This window comes from Gekko japonicus, unplaced genomic scaffold (genome assembly GCF_001447785.1).
Source record: "Gekko japonicus isolate JY-2015 unplaced genomic scaffold, Gekko_japonicus_V1.1 scaffold122, whole genome shotgun sequence".
Lineage (NCBI taxonomy): Eukaryota > Metazoa > Chordata > Lepidosauria > Squamata > Gekkonidae > Gekko > Gekko japonicus.
This window is the reverse complement of record NW_015161949.1, coordinates 1,509,517-1,524,461: the sequence shown is the minus strand read 5'-3', so window position 1 is coordinate 1,524,461 and position 14,945 is coordinate 1,509,517. Positions and strand designations below refer to the sequence as shown.

The window sequence follows — 14,945 nt, the reverse complement described above, 5'->3', positions numbered from 1 at the left end:
ATTAAATCATTTCAGGCATACTAATGGTTTTCTGCTTCTCATTACTTACAGGCGTTCCCTTCATAGATATAATAACCCTGGTCCCCATAAACACAGAGTCTGAAGAAAAAAATCAACCCCTATCCTTCATAGGCAGAAATAAGCGTAGGTATTGGTTGGCCATGATTCTGCACAGAATTAGGTAGCCATAAATAAACAGTATGTTTAAATGTGCTAAAGTCATTATTTAATTATGCCCATAGATGGCTACTCACAGACTACACTAAATATACCTCTTGCCCGTATGCTATATCTACACCAAAGCTATTTTTCCTGGATCATATAAATTCTCGTAACAGTCCCATAAATCATAGGCAGCTAGATTTATCTTCTCTGAATATTATCAAATACGTGAATTTCTGCACTTTCATCAATAACTGTCATTTCTCTGTTATTCAATGGATGGTATCTTCTTTGCTTTCTTATTTCTGATTATAAGAACCCTTGAAAATGAAGCCATCAAACTATCATCCAACAACCTGGTCTTGTGAGTCATCATGTTGAGACAAGACATCAGCTCATGGAAATGGATACTAGAGTGACAGTGCTAACAAGATGAAGCAGTTAGCAGTCAGACTCCTCTGCATTACCCCAAAATCATATGAGCAGGGCAATGCTTGGCCTAAGAATGAAATAAAAATGGCTCTGGTACAAACAAAATGGATACTGGCTAAGTAAGAGCCTGGGAAAGTATTTTGGCAGGTGAATCACAAAGGCTGACTAGCAGTCAATCCTCCTCCCCAATGCATAATCTAGAACAATGAGTCTCCCAAGGAAACATTACCTCACTTGGGATTAACCTTATGTATACCTGGTCACATTTATCCTAAATTATGCAATACTTAACAACCCAACAGTTTCTTCCATCCTGTACTTGAGGGTCATCAAGAAATGCTCACAATATGTTAAACCCCGGCAATCTTTGGTCCCTGGAAAGAGCAATCAACCTATTGTTTTGGGGCAATCATAGGGTGGTTATGTAAGCATAGCCCCAGGAAACATTTCCCCTATTCCCTATAAATATAAATCTTCGTGTGTGTGTGTGTTCTTGGTGTCTACATCACACCCCCACTTGCGTGTGGGTACCTTCTGTGAAATGCTGTCATTTTGCAGTCTCCGCAGACCTCAAGTTTCTAGATTGGTAAATATCACCTCTTCTATGGTAAATATCACCTCTTCTAAACACTATCTCCCCACTCCTCCCTTTATTTCCTTTTAGCTAGTTTGTGTGTGTTTTAAGTGTTTTTATGGGTTTTTGCCCTTTTATTATTTTTCAATTAAACTACTTCCAGCTGAACATCTGACTGGTTTATTCTGAGAGTTCTCTAAAGGAATAATCCTAGTATACATTGATGGATATCCCCATTACCCCCTCTTGCTTATCTCCTTTAAACAAATTTCTCCCACTAATAAATAAACAGCCAATTTGGGTTGCCTTTGGCTAGTGCTTGGGCAAACTGTTACCTTTGGGTAGTGCCTGACTTCACTCTGGGTGGGACTGGAACAGCCACCTGCAATTCTGTACCCATGGTTCTGTCCTGTCCTTGGTGCAGATCAATTACAACATTTGAGGAAGTTCCATCTTCCCAGCCCCTTAGGTCCAGAAGAAATACAGTGGGTTGGCACTGGCAAGTGTTGGGGGGCAGGGAGCTGCTTGGGAAGTGAGTCATACCCAAAAGAGAAATCAGGCACTACTTTCTTGGTACGTAATGGCAACTTGTAGTACAAATTGCCCTAACCAAAGACTGCTCAATTGTGACTAATGCTGTACAGCATAACCACTATGGCTATCTAAAGGAAGCCTGTAGGATCCAGGTCTTGAACATGTATGTCAAAGGTGGAAAAACATCAATAACATCTTTGTGTGTTTGTGGGAGAAGAATAAATCTCAAATTGTAAGTGTAATAAAACCAGCTCTGTGACTGGATTAAAAAAAAATCATGAACCTGTATAATGGTAACAAATTGTTCAAGCCTAAAGCACAAATATGAGGCGGAATAAAAGGGGAATTCTTTTCTAATGATTTCATTTCGGACCACTGTAATAAGCCCAGCAGGACATTATTCAGATATTCTGAAATCTTCCATGTAATCTAGAAATATGTTCTTTAAAATTCAAGCTGACATTCTCAATATTCCGCTGGACATGTATACTCTGCATGAGAGGTCACGTCCTAGCCTCCAGGCATACTGTGTGTGGTACACTATTTGTGTTAAATAGGAGAAGCAGCAATAGTTCTAGTACTACAATCATCACAAAACTAGATCTTTATGAGGATTGTAATCTTAAATTGCTCAATGCTACTGATAATGTATGTACATTAATGTGCACAAACGGCTATTCTTCAGTAACACTGTTCACATTACACTGTTCTGGAATCATTACACTTTCTTTCTTTTGGTCGGGACGATTAGAGGGCAAAGCAATTGCCAGAGAAGAATTACTCCCAGGAACTGTGCAGTGATTGCTACCTGCTGTTTCATATTTTTTGAAGTTGGGAATACTGCTCCCAAAGGCCTTTCACTTCTCAGCCTAAATGATTTGCAGGAGGATAATAATGTCATGGCCGGTAAATAATAGTAGACTCTGAGTTACATGGTCAATATGATTAAATGTCCCTCACCCCGATTTTCACTCTGACCTGGTTATGAGGAAACACCAATATCTGCAGCTATGCCCAAGGCCCACACAAACTGCAATGTGTGTGTGTGTGTGTGTAAGAGAGAGAGAGAGAGAGAGAGAGAGAGAGAGCGAGAGAGAGAGAGAGAGATATGAAGTGCTCATGGTAAATAACACTGCTGTTTTTGCTAAAAAGGAAAAAAAGGGGGAAGCTACTAAAGTACTGGTTCACTGAACTGACAGTCAAGACACAAGACAAATTCTGGTTAACAGACTGCCATCAGCCACTTTATTTAGTCACAGAGGGTGGCCCCCTGGATTGTCCAGAACACCATGTGAGATGCTCTCAGGTATTGCAAATCTGGAAGATACTTTTTGCTCCTTTGGAAAGGAAGAACATTATCATGGCTATGATCTGGGAGAAGGTTGGACCTGTACTTTGCACCATGCACATGACAAAACAAGTACCACATAAGGGAAATGGTCAACTGCAGCATTCCACCAGCTTGCAGTATTTCTTTTAAAGTATCCCCAACAGGCCTGCACAGCAGTATATTGAATCAAAAGCTGCCACTTTTAAATTATGATGCCAAAGTTGGGGCAGGGGAGCAAGGATGAGGATTGTTTTCATTTATTTCTAGCTTCTTAAACAATGGCTCCCATGAGCCCAAGGACTCTGCTGTCTCTCAAGTTTCCTGTGCACACTTACATCGTGACACTTGAGAGACAAAAAGAAAACTTCTGAAAAGAGATCCTTGTTTGTGAAATGTGAATAATATGCTTGATACATAATGGACATTACTTGTGTGCAGAATGGAGGGGGAAGAAATTCCAGTTTAACAAAAGTAGTCTTCTAATGTGAAAAAGAATGTTCCTGAAGATGCATCACTAATAAGAGTTCCTTAGAATGCAACAAGGCCTAGAATGCCTTTGATAATTACTAAACCATGAAATTATTGGTTGGTAGTATTTTTACTGACTATATAAAAATGAGAATGCACAGAACAGCTCTCCTCTGAACAGAATTGCCATAAAGAGTGGCAACCCAATCCTATGGACTGACATTACCTGCCATTAGCTGTCATATAGGAGCTTACAGAACTGGGCTGTAGGACTACAGCAGGGCTCAAGATTAATTTTTTCTTGAGCAAAATTAATTTTGCATCAATGCATCTGGCATAAATAATTAACTCTGATATAATCACTTTGACTACTTTTCAGAAAATGTTGGGAAAGCATCACCAAAAGGTTCCTTATGGATTTGTATGAGGGAATGCTGGCAAGATGCAAGATCCAGCTTAATGGCTGAAACTGAGCAGTGCCTGGATAGCACACCCCTTGAAAACTATGCAGAAGGTCCTCTGAAGAAAGAATAAGGAGCAATTGGAACAAATAAATACATGAACTAAGCCAACTGTAACCATTCAGAAAATCAGCAGTAACACGCCCTTCTGATTAGAAGGGGAACCATATGCTTTCTTAAATGTACCTAATAACAGCCATGGGTTGATTGATTAAATACTTCTTTAGCTACCAATATGACATAACAGAGAAACATACTGACAGATATATTAACAGACACTGTAACTATGAAAATAGTTGTATGTAAATATATACTTATACATACATAATAAAGATGTAGTAGCAGTCAAATTAATTTGTATCTGTTCTATAAAGCTGTTATCATTATCAGAGTTTTAGTGTGGGCAGATATCATTATTATATATATGATTTTCAAGGTATTTTAGTACTAATATACTATGAAAGTTATGCATGAATTTTATAAGTTATTATATAAAAGCTTGGTGTGGTAGCTTTGTTCTGTGGTTGGGATTACCCCCCCCCCCATTTCCTGCTGTCCTGGAAAATTAAGAGGTAGGACACAATGGTCCGATGTCTATGTTGTCAGCAGCAGCTGCATCACTATTCTCACATCACTCTAGTAACATTTGAAGGGAGATAAAAACAATGGCATTGTTATTTTAAAAGTCGGGCTCAAAACTGAAAAGGCAAAAAAAAAAAGCTCCAAGGTATTGTGGAACTGTGAGTGAACTAACACAAGGATCCATAATGCATGTATCATCACAGTTGCAAAACATGTATCTCAGAGATGTACCTTAGTGGAGAGCAGGGACAATCCATGCCGTGACACACACACCCCGGTCCCATTTCAGCTCACCTTCTGATTCCTATTCCTGATCGAAGGATGATTGCTCAAATAGTTGTTCGTGCCAATTTGGCACAAACAGGGAACTGCTCACTATGTGCCAGCCTTGTAGGCACTCATGGAGAAGTGGGGGGGGGGGGAAGAAGAGACACTGATGTTCAGCTGATGATTTCCCCCCTCAGCTTCTTTCTGAGTCTCTGCCTTGCAGGGACACCGGAGATGCTCAGAGTGGGAGGAGCAAGGCCAACTGCTTCTCTCCCAGCTGAGGAGGGGACAAACTGTTTGCTTCTGTTCCTCCATTAAGCTTGACAGGGAACAGAAGCAATCAGCAGCTTATCTCCTTGGGAGGTAAAACACTGGCTCCGGTCACACTGGCCAGAAAATGCGGGGGGGGGGGGGGGGGGGCTGTTTGCCCCGGGGCTAAATAACGCTTGGTTGCACGATCCGACGTCCCGTGGAGGTCCCGTGGAGGTCCCAAGGTTAGGGGGGAGGTGCCGATCACACCACAGGCAAAGAAGCAGGGCGGTGCGGCAAACGAGGTTGTATTTGTTTTGTTGAAACTGAAGTGTGCACATGCTCCGTTGGGTGCTTGTGCGCATCCCGTGGAGACTTAATAAAAACCTTTGTGCACTCTTCAGAGTCTGTTTCAGGTGGGTCTTCCAAGGGTCAAATGACACAGCCCCTGTCCCCCTATATCCGCCCTTCCCCACTCCTTCAGCTGTTCCTTCAGCCCCCTGTCCCCCAAACCACCCCTCAACCCCCCACTCCTCCCCTTTCCTTGATCTGCTCCGTCCTTCTGCCCTTCTCCCCTGACCCAAATCTCACTCTCAGCCCCCCCCTTTCCTGTGTTGCATTTCATCTGGCTGCTCTCCTCTTCTCTGCATGACTCAAGTCTTAGCAAGCTGCTCAGTTGTGTGGTTTTGTTTTTTAAACTACAGTTTGCGCATGCTCCGTTGGGTGCTTGTGCGCATCTGTGGAGACTTGGGGGAAAAAACCCTTTTTGCTAGGGGACATGGGCAGGCGCCGGAACTACCACCGGAAACGCGATCAGACGCCCGCCCTTGCCCCGCGGTTTCCGGAAACTAGTACCTCCGAGGTACTAGTTTTTTACCGCGCGTTTTCCGCGGGAAGCCTCGGGTGAGCCACGGGAGCTCTAAAATTCCCAGATGTGGCGGTGAGATCGCGCCCGGAAAATCCGCCTATCTTCCGTCCCTGTAGTGTGGCTAATGCTCCGTGTGACCGCAGCCACTGATCACTTTTCTCCATCTCCACTCTAAGAAAGGGAGCAAGTAGAGCTGAATTGGCTTCTGCAAACCTGTTTGGCAGGTGTCTGAGTTGTTCAGTACAAGATGAACATAACCTTAATTGGCTCATTGTGTTATCATGAGCCCCGAACAGGGTATGGTTAACTGCTGAACAACTCTACTGTGAAATTCACAGCGTTCCTAGTACAGCAATGCATTGTGCTTAAAAAATTACATGTGGATTCCTTACATGCAAGGAGTCCTCATGCATTTCAACAGAATGTTTTGATGTGCTTAAATAGTTTCAGGCTTTTTCAATACTCGTAGTGAAGACTTTTATGACCAGTGTTATATAGAATTCATAACTGTCATTAATAGGTTTCCTGTCTCATTACCAATGCTGATTTCTCCACACCTACTATCCCTCTGCATATCTCACCTAAATCCAATCATGCTAGCTATTGTCATTCACCTGCTATTGTCATTCAAAATCACTCCACTTTCCAAGAAACAAGACAGATGGATGCCCATTCTAGCTGTATCTGAAGAAGTGAGCAGTGACTCATGAAAGCTCATCCCCTGCCACAGATTTTGTTAGTCTTTAAGGTGACTGGACTCTTGCTCTTTTCTACTGCTACAGACAGACTAACATGGCTACCCATCTTGATCTGCCATTAATTGGAATACGAGAGAGACAAGCTAGTTAGCTAGAAAAGAAGTAAAGTGTTCTTACCAAAATAATGAAGGTAACAGGCCCAATAAAACTCCAGATAAAATAGTTGTCAACCTTGAGCCAGCAACTGTTTCCAAAAAAAGAAGAAGAAATGTTATGTGACTATGGTGCATAGACTATGTTGCCTTTGACAAGCACAAACCATAGGCATTGTTTATATGGCTATTTCCTACCTATTATGTGATATTTTTCCCTAGAGGATATTTGGTGGAGGTGCACATGAAATGCAGTCTTGCAAATGGATACAATACCTGTGGCTGTCTCAGTTTCTTATACCTGGCCAAAGTCTAAGAACTGCTGCAGATGAGTGGTGTCTCACTGCATTTTCTAGTATATTTTCACCTCAACCTTCGTCAAAGGATTTCACAGTGGCATACAGAGTTCTTTCCTTCATTTTAAGGTAGGCGAGGCTGAGAGAGAATGACTGGCTCAATGTTCACCCAGCAAACTCCATAGTTGAGAGTGGTTTTGAACCTGGGTCTTCTCAATCCTAGTCTAACAAAATAACCTAATCTGCTCCAGGAGCAATAAAATGGATCATACAACTCTTTCCTTAAGTACTTTCTCATGGTGAATTGATAATGAGGTAATTTGGAACAAAAAAGTCTGCCTGTGGGCACATGCATGCTAACCTACAGCTGTTGAATTTAGGCTCTTCATTAAGACTGTGTGCTGATTACCTACTTGTATACTGTACTTTAGCATAATTAAACATTGCTATAAGGGACCTTTACCCCATGTGATGGACAAAAGGACTCGCTATGAGAGGATGGCTTTTAGAGGAAACCATTTACTGAGGTCTCAAACACGGTACTTGTTATTCCTTCTTGAAGTCTTTGATATAGGCCTGCAAACTTAGGCATTTAGAGTTCCCCCTCCTCACAGGTTTTCTTGGTAACACTCAAAATTGCTTTTTCCATCCTCAAGGAATGCCAAGTCAGAAAATGATTATATGTCATGTTTTGCTGCAGAACAGCCTAATATAAATCAAATCCCCCAACATCCAATTGGGAATTGAATAGTTAAAACAAAAACAAATGGTATTAAACTAAATTAAGCATCTGCTTATCAGGACTTTATTTCACTTAGTGATTTGCTTTTCATATACCACAGCTCCCTGCTGAATCACTTTTATTTGTCTTTCATCAGCAGCAAAATCAAGTATTCCACAGTATCTGCCCATACTGTAACTAATTTCATCAAAGGACAAAGTAAGCACTATTGGAAGGCACATTTATGCCTCCAGCAACTAAAATCCTCAGAAATATTCTATGACTACCTTCTGTCACTTTCTACAAATACCTCTGTTTTTTAATAAATAAAAGGCAGTGGCTAATTTTAATCCTGTTCATTTTTGCTTCGTAAGATATTATCAAAGTGAAACATATGGACTAAAATATTGAACTATCATCATCCAAAAAGAAAGCTAGCCAGAGGGCTAGCTAAACAAAGAGATCTAATGAGGCATTAGCTTAAAATCAGGTGGTTAAACTAGTCAGATACTTTCAGTTGAGAAGAACATTCATTGTGTTTTTTTTATTTTACTCAATTTGAAGCCTAAGAGTTATTTACTTTTTCTCCAATTTGTTTCGGGTCAATCTTTTGTGTTAAAAAGAAAGGCCATAATTTAGAATCTGCCTCTCCAGAGTACAAATCCTCTGAACCTAGAAAATTACAAAAGACTGTATTGGAATTTGCACACAGCATTGCTATTCTCTTACCAATAAAGCTTTCAGATGCTATTTTAGCCTGTCAGGGACTCTCTGACAGCTAACATACTTAAAAATATTCACTTGAAAAACACTCAGGTCACTAGCAATTACTTACGCTTTTTGTGTTCCATAGCTGCTATAGTCAATAGCTGCTGAGACCCCAACAACAGTGGCAGGGAAGAGGTAGCCAGCTACATAGTAGTACTTCTTCCTAGAATATTCACTTTCAAATACTTCTACTAACATGAGATAGAGTTGCACCCCTTCTAGGCACATCCAGGCAAAGGCTGCCAGGAAGAAAAAGTGTAAGAGGCCTGCAAATATTGGGCATGCAATCTGCAAAGAAAGAGAGACAATAAAACACAAACTACAACACCGTCAACCTTCCCATTTAACCTAAAGGCACCAGGACATGAAACACTTTTAGGTCTATAACTTGGACTGATTGGGAACCAAACCTCAACCCCCCCCCACCCGCCTTTCCCAAACATAATTTGATACTGAGCAATGTTAAAATTCTGTTATGTCCTTAGTAACTATAGCCTCTCCTCTGTTGCATTCTGCGAGTTAAGATATGGAAAATATGTGCGCATTAGCATTCTTTAATGTAATGGAATATCAAGTGAGGAAACCAGTCCATTAATTTTGGTAGTGAAATGTTAACACTGCTGTAATGCTTATATTGCAGATGATTTGGTGCAGGAAGATAGAGATCCTGCTACTAGATGTATTATTTATACCTTCTGTTTAAAATCCTTATGCTACTTTCAGAATATTCTCTTTCCTTCATCTCAAAGATAATTCCCTTTTCTATTTTAGGACAGTATGCTATCATATCACTAGGCAAGTAACATTCCCTTCGCTGTAGCCAAGTGCTGAAAGAAAATGTTCCAAATGACTCAATTATTAAGGGGAGGTTGTTTTCAGAAACCATGGTATCTTTGTCTTGAGATTTTGGAATATGTTATTATTATGCCTGAAGGTACATCTAAATCATATTGTAATGGGACTCACATATTATGTGTATCTTAATTAATAGCCACACCTAATTTTTGTTGGATTACAATCATTGCTCTTTTAAACAACCATGAGCCTAGGAAGCTATCTTCTAATAAGTTACATCAGAGGCCTGGTGAGGTCTCTTCCATTCTGATAAAATTTGCCCTAGGAATTTTGCCCCTGTACTACCACTGGCCATGCACAGTATCAGACAGAAACATGACAGTCAGGAGCAGGATTCTAAGGACTTAACTGCACAGTATTGGGCTTTCAGAAAACCACTCATGAATTTATATCTTTGCAACAGGTAGGATGATTTACCTGTGTACTGATGGCATGATGCTGTACATTTTCCTGCCCACTGCTCTACATACTTTGTAGAGACCGGCAGGCAAATGCACAAAGTGGCAATGTCAGGACACAGGCCATGGAAGGAGGAACACCACGTGGTGCTGTCATATTCAACGGCAATCCATTTCCTTCTGTCCTGAGAGACTACTGGAAGCAGGAGGAGCACAGGGAGGTGACAACCACTGGGGTGCACATCAGGAGTGCTCTGCTGTTGAAAATCTATTGTTTCTGGTTCATTATCTCTGCAGGGCCTGCAAGATGGAGCTGTTCCACCAGGCCTTTGGCTGAGGCAGCGGGCGCCCATATATGGCCCTCCCGGAGGTTGCTGTCCTCCACGCACTGATAACTGGCCACTATTCCACCCATATCAATGGGCCAGAATCCACTATAGCCAACTGGAGTTATGCTGTAACTACAAATTTCAATGTTTATATTGTGTTTTAAAATTAAATTTTAATTGCATGCATCATAATATATTGTTACCTGCCCTGAGCCCATTTGTGGGATTGGCGGGATATAAATACAAATAATAAATAAATAAATAATTTACAGCACCATCTACCGATGGTCTAAGTAAAGCAGCATCTAAGCCACAGAGTGGTTCACTCATATTCTCTGATAAGTAGGCCACAAGATTTTTAAATGCAATCATCCCTCAGCTGAAGAAACAGTACCAGCTTTAGGGCAGAACCTGACATTTAGTAGCAAACACAAGATTCCCATTCTTATATTTTCCTCTGACATACAAAGCATGTGTACATGTGGGGGACTGTGTGTAGGGGAGAACCAGAAGGTGTGGAGATGCGTAACTCTGCTGCTTGTTCTTACATCCCTCCCAGTGTTGCTCCCCTGGAAGGAGAAACGGAAGATGAAAACCAAGTGACTGGGAATTCTGTAATTGCAACCAAATGTCTAGCTCTGGACTTAATGTTGTAATCCTTTTCAGGTATAGATAGATAGATATATGTATATAAGCCCAACTGCATTTTAAGTATGGAGAGCTTACCTTATATTCTGTCTTATCAATGCCTATTAGGAAAATGAACTCTGCAATGAGGAGGTTGATGCAAAGGTTCTTGTGAATTGTGTTTCGATCACTTTGAAGGCCACGGAAGAAACAGAAAGTGAAGATGCAAATTGCCAGGCAGACAAGGGAAATGACAATCCCTACCCAGGTGATGACAGTGAGGAGTAACTCATGCATTCCATTTTTGTACTGCAAATGATGAAGTGAAGAAAATTAGTGTGGTCACTGATCAACACAACACTAAACATCATGTTCAGAGCAAGCACCTAGAAACTACTAGTTTGTTTTAAGGGAGACACAGGAGCCTAGCTTGGCCAAAAAAAAAAAAAAAGTGAAGATATGAAAACTGCAGGTCTTTAACAGAACAGAGATGAACATCTGGGACTGATGGTTGTTTTTTTCCTCCAAGTAAGATGCTGCACTAAAAATATAAAGAGCATTTTTTGGAAAAGAGACAATTGTTGGTATTTAATGTATAAAGAAGGTATTTTTATGATAACAAAGGAAGTTCAAGGAAATCAGAATTTTTTTCTGTATGAACTGCATGCTCCACAAAAGAATATGTGAATAAATCTACTTAGGCATTCTATTCAGTATTTCGAAGGGAGACCACCAAGGATTACCAGGGTCATGATGTGAAGGCAGGCAATGGCAAGCCACCTCTAAACTTTTCCATGCCTTGAAAACTCTGCAGGGCTGCCATAAGTCGGCTGTGTCTTGACAGCAAAACACACCGGCATTCTGTACAGAGCGTGATAGTTTGCCATGGTCAGATGAGAGCTGATTAATGCATCTTTTAGTGCCATCTCCATGCTTTTGTTACATTTATTAGCTTAGCAGCAGCAGCCTATCAAAAGTTTTTTGCTCTGCTGAATGAAGAATACTTCCTTGGTGCTTGGGGGGGGTCAACAGTGGGAGGGCTTCTAATGTCCTGGCCCCACTGGTGGACCTCCTGATGGCACTGGTATTTCTGGCCACTGTGGGATACAGAGTGTTGGACTGGATGGGCCTTTGGCCTGATCCAACATTGGCATCTCTTATGTTCTTATGTTCTTATGTTCCCAGTACTTCAAAAGCCTACATGTATTTGGGGTGTGTGTGTGTCTGCTTATTTTAAATCTTATGACAATCTTCATAAGGCTATGCTTAACAGAACTGGTTGCAAGCTCTCAGTGGCTGCATATAGACCTGTGGTATTCTGTAAGCTGAAAAATGTATGGGTTTATGGCAGCAAATGGGGAATGGCTGAGAACTTGCAGGAGCAAATCTGTTTTGCAATTCACTCATCAAGCACTTAGGATGTCCTCAGATCTGATGGCTTCCATTTGCACAAGATCATACAACTGCACAGTGTGTTGCTGGACTGACAACAATATAGCCATACTATTGTAGAATAGAATTCACATTGTGCTTACAAGCATTCTTTTGGAAAGGTGGATGAATATTGTTCCCTTTAGCTATCCATTCAGATTTTGAATATAACAGGGTTTCAAAAAAGAAAAAGAAAAAAAGAATCCGGATCACGTAATCATAAATGTCGCCATTCTAGTGGATTACAAGGAACTTGGAGAGGAAATGGAATAAAAAAGTTTTCAGAATATCTAAAGTTAAAAGAACTAGAAGGCACCATAAATATTGTTGTGTATCAATGTGATACACTGTAGACGGTTCATTTGTTTTTCATAACAAAAAAGTATTACATATAGTGAGCCGAATCCTATTTCGGCTGATCAAATAATTCTGCTATTTTTGTTTGTGTGAGACTGTTTTCAAGGCACAGAAAAACCTTTAAAAACATTTTAAGGCTGGACTTCTGAAATATGACAATGAAACGAATACCAAGGAATGAGATAATCAGAAATATTTAGAAATAATGTTCATTTCTGGCTAAGTTCAAAACTACATGTTATATCTGCCATGTGATTGCTATGAGGTTTTGCAGCCATATAACAGCTGCAAGGACCCTGTGGAAACCCAATTTAGAAGTGATTCTGGGCCCCTATTCAAACTGGGAATGTCACATGTAGGAGAACGGGGTTATTATCCACACAAGGTTTTCCTGAACTGAAATGCCCCATTGGGGGAAAAGAGCTGTGTAGGCACTGAACTCTTGCAAATGCAGGCCCACAATGGGACCCTGGTGGGAGCCCCTCCCACCCACAGAATAGTCCTGAACTGAATGAAGCCCTGTGGTTCTTGAAAATTAAGTTCCTATAAGGGAATCACAGCTCTCGTATGGCTGAAAGTGCCCATGGCTACATCTAACATGATCGTGTGATAGATATAGCGTATAGTTTGACCCTAAGTCCCTTTTTCGTTTAGACATATAACTAGGTTTTCTCAGCTCACTGATCAGAGAAACTGTTGCTTACCACTATTCCTCTATGGGCCATGAGGATTGCAAAGTTGGTTAGATGGCTGCATGCACATGTGGTATGTGTTTTATTTGTGTCAATTAGCTTGCAACCTTGAGTAGACCAATATCCCATCATAGTCCGTTCTGAGTAGTTCCAGAAGGAGCAATTGGCATTGAAATAATTTTCAGCCTGTGAGACACCAGAATAAAATTAAGATTGTACACATATACATGTAACAATGAATTCAAAATGTATGAAATATTGTTTAGATTTAATTCAGACCATTTTTTCAGCTCTAAGGTTCTGGAGACAATTGATCAAAGAATCATTTTCCAAACCCCACTGAATTCCTTATAGAATAACTACTGCAAAAAAAGAATAAAACTTTGGTGTACTGTAGTCATCATTAGTAAATGGTTGCTGCAAGGCTGCTATCTACTCAAAATATGGACTAAGCTATAGAATATTTTAGACAATTTTTTCGAGCATAGTCCACATCCAATAACCAATATTATTCAATTACAATTTCCCATCCAAAATTCAATGATCACACAGCACATTAATTTCTCTTAATTATTTTCCACTCTGCGGTAACACAAACATGATTTTTTTTCTACAGGGTTTCTTGAGGATTTATTAATGCATTCAATTTTCCATTCTAATTTTGATCAAGTCTAAAGCAGCACAAGTCAGGATCTTAAGTCAAATTAAAGTGAAACAAAAATTGTCTAGGGAAAACACGCACAGCCCCCACCCAGTCCCTGATCTTCTATAGGCTTCCCCCCATTGCCTCTTTAAGTAAATAGAATGTCTCTCAACTCGTACAATAAACTTAATAAACAGTGTATCAACACAGAGAAGAGAGTCCAGGGGAATCAGCTGAAGAGAGACAGCAAACTTTGTGTCACACTGAATCGGAGGAAACTGGAAGATTTGTATTCACTTACCGTGAAGCTTCCTTCTCGGTGGTCCAGAGTGGGGCAGTCCTTGACTCCTTACTCCTGGGAAAGCACCCCCCCTTCCGTAGGCAGGGCAGCAAACTTTGATCCCAGAGGGGAGGGGCTTATCCTCTGATCCCCAGTCATACCAAAAGCCACCTCTGAGCTGCTGTAAATTCACTTTAAAAATAACTCCTTCCCCCTCAGACAACTGGGGAATACTATCACAGCCATGGGCTTAAACAAATACAAACCTGTATTTTAACCATTAGAGCAAACAAACAGCAACAGTCCGCCACATCACGTAATCAGTTAGACCATATTCATGAACAGCTGAACCACTGCAAAACGTAAAGGACCGGAAGTTGTGTCCATCAAGAGAGGGTGGGTAGGACTGCCCCACTCAGGACCACCGAGAAGGAAGCTTCACTGTAAGTGAATACAAATCTTCCATTTTCCGGTTGTCCAGGAGTGGGGCAGTCCTTGACTCCTTACTCCTGGGACGTAAAAAAGCAGTGCTCCCCCTGGGTGGGTCACACAACTTCCGGTGCCTACAGGGCCTGAAGGAGCACTCTACTGTCAAATGCTGCTTCTGCCGAGGCTAGTTTGTCAATCCTATAGTACTTTGTAAAGGAATTGACAAATTTCCATGTCACCACCTTACAAGTGACTTCTAGGGATGGCAAGGCCTTATATGCCGCCGATGTGACTGCCCCCCATAGAGTGCCCTGTGACCCCTACTGGAGGTACTAACCCCTA

The 14,945-nt window shown here is 41.0% G+C and overlaps 1 protein-coding gene across 10 annotated transcripts in view; it reads right to left on the bottom strand.

Moving 5' to 3' along the window:
- Positions 1-14,945, bottom strand: part of ADGRL2 (adhesion G protein-coupled receptor L2) — a 252,490-nt gene that overhangs the window by 23,630 nt on the left and 213,915 nt on the right. For all 10 annotated transcript variants that reach the window (XM_015429415.1, XM_015429424.1, XM_015429414.1 and 7 more), the window contains 4 exons: positions 13,264-13,437; positions 10,871-11,080; positions 8,630-8,850; positions 6,803-6,869 (listed from right to left, as the gene is read on the bottom strand). In XM_015429415.1, the coding sequence (XP_015284901.1) occupies positions 6,803-6,869; positions 8,630-8,850; positions 10,871-11,080; positions 13,264-13,437 (672 nt within the window). The remainder of the gene's footprint in view (positions 1-6,802; positions 6,870-8,629; positions 8,851-10,870; positions 11,081-13,263; positions 13,438-14,945) is intronic.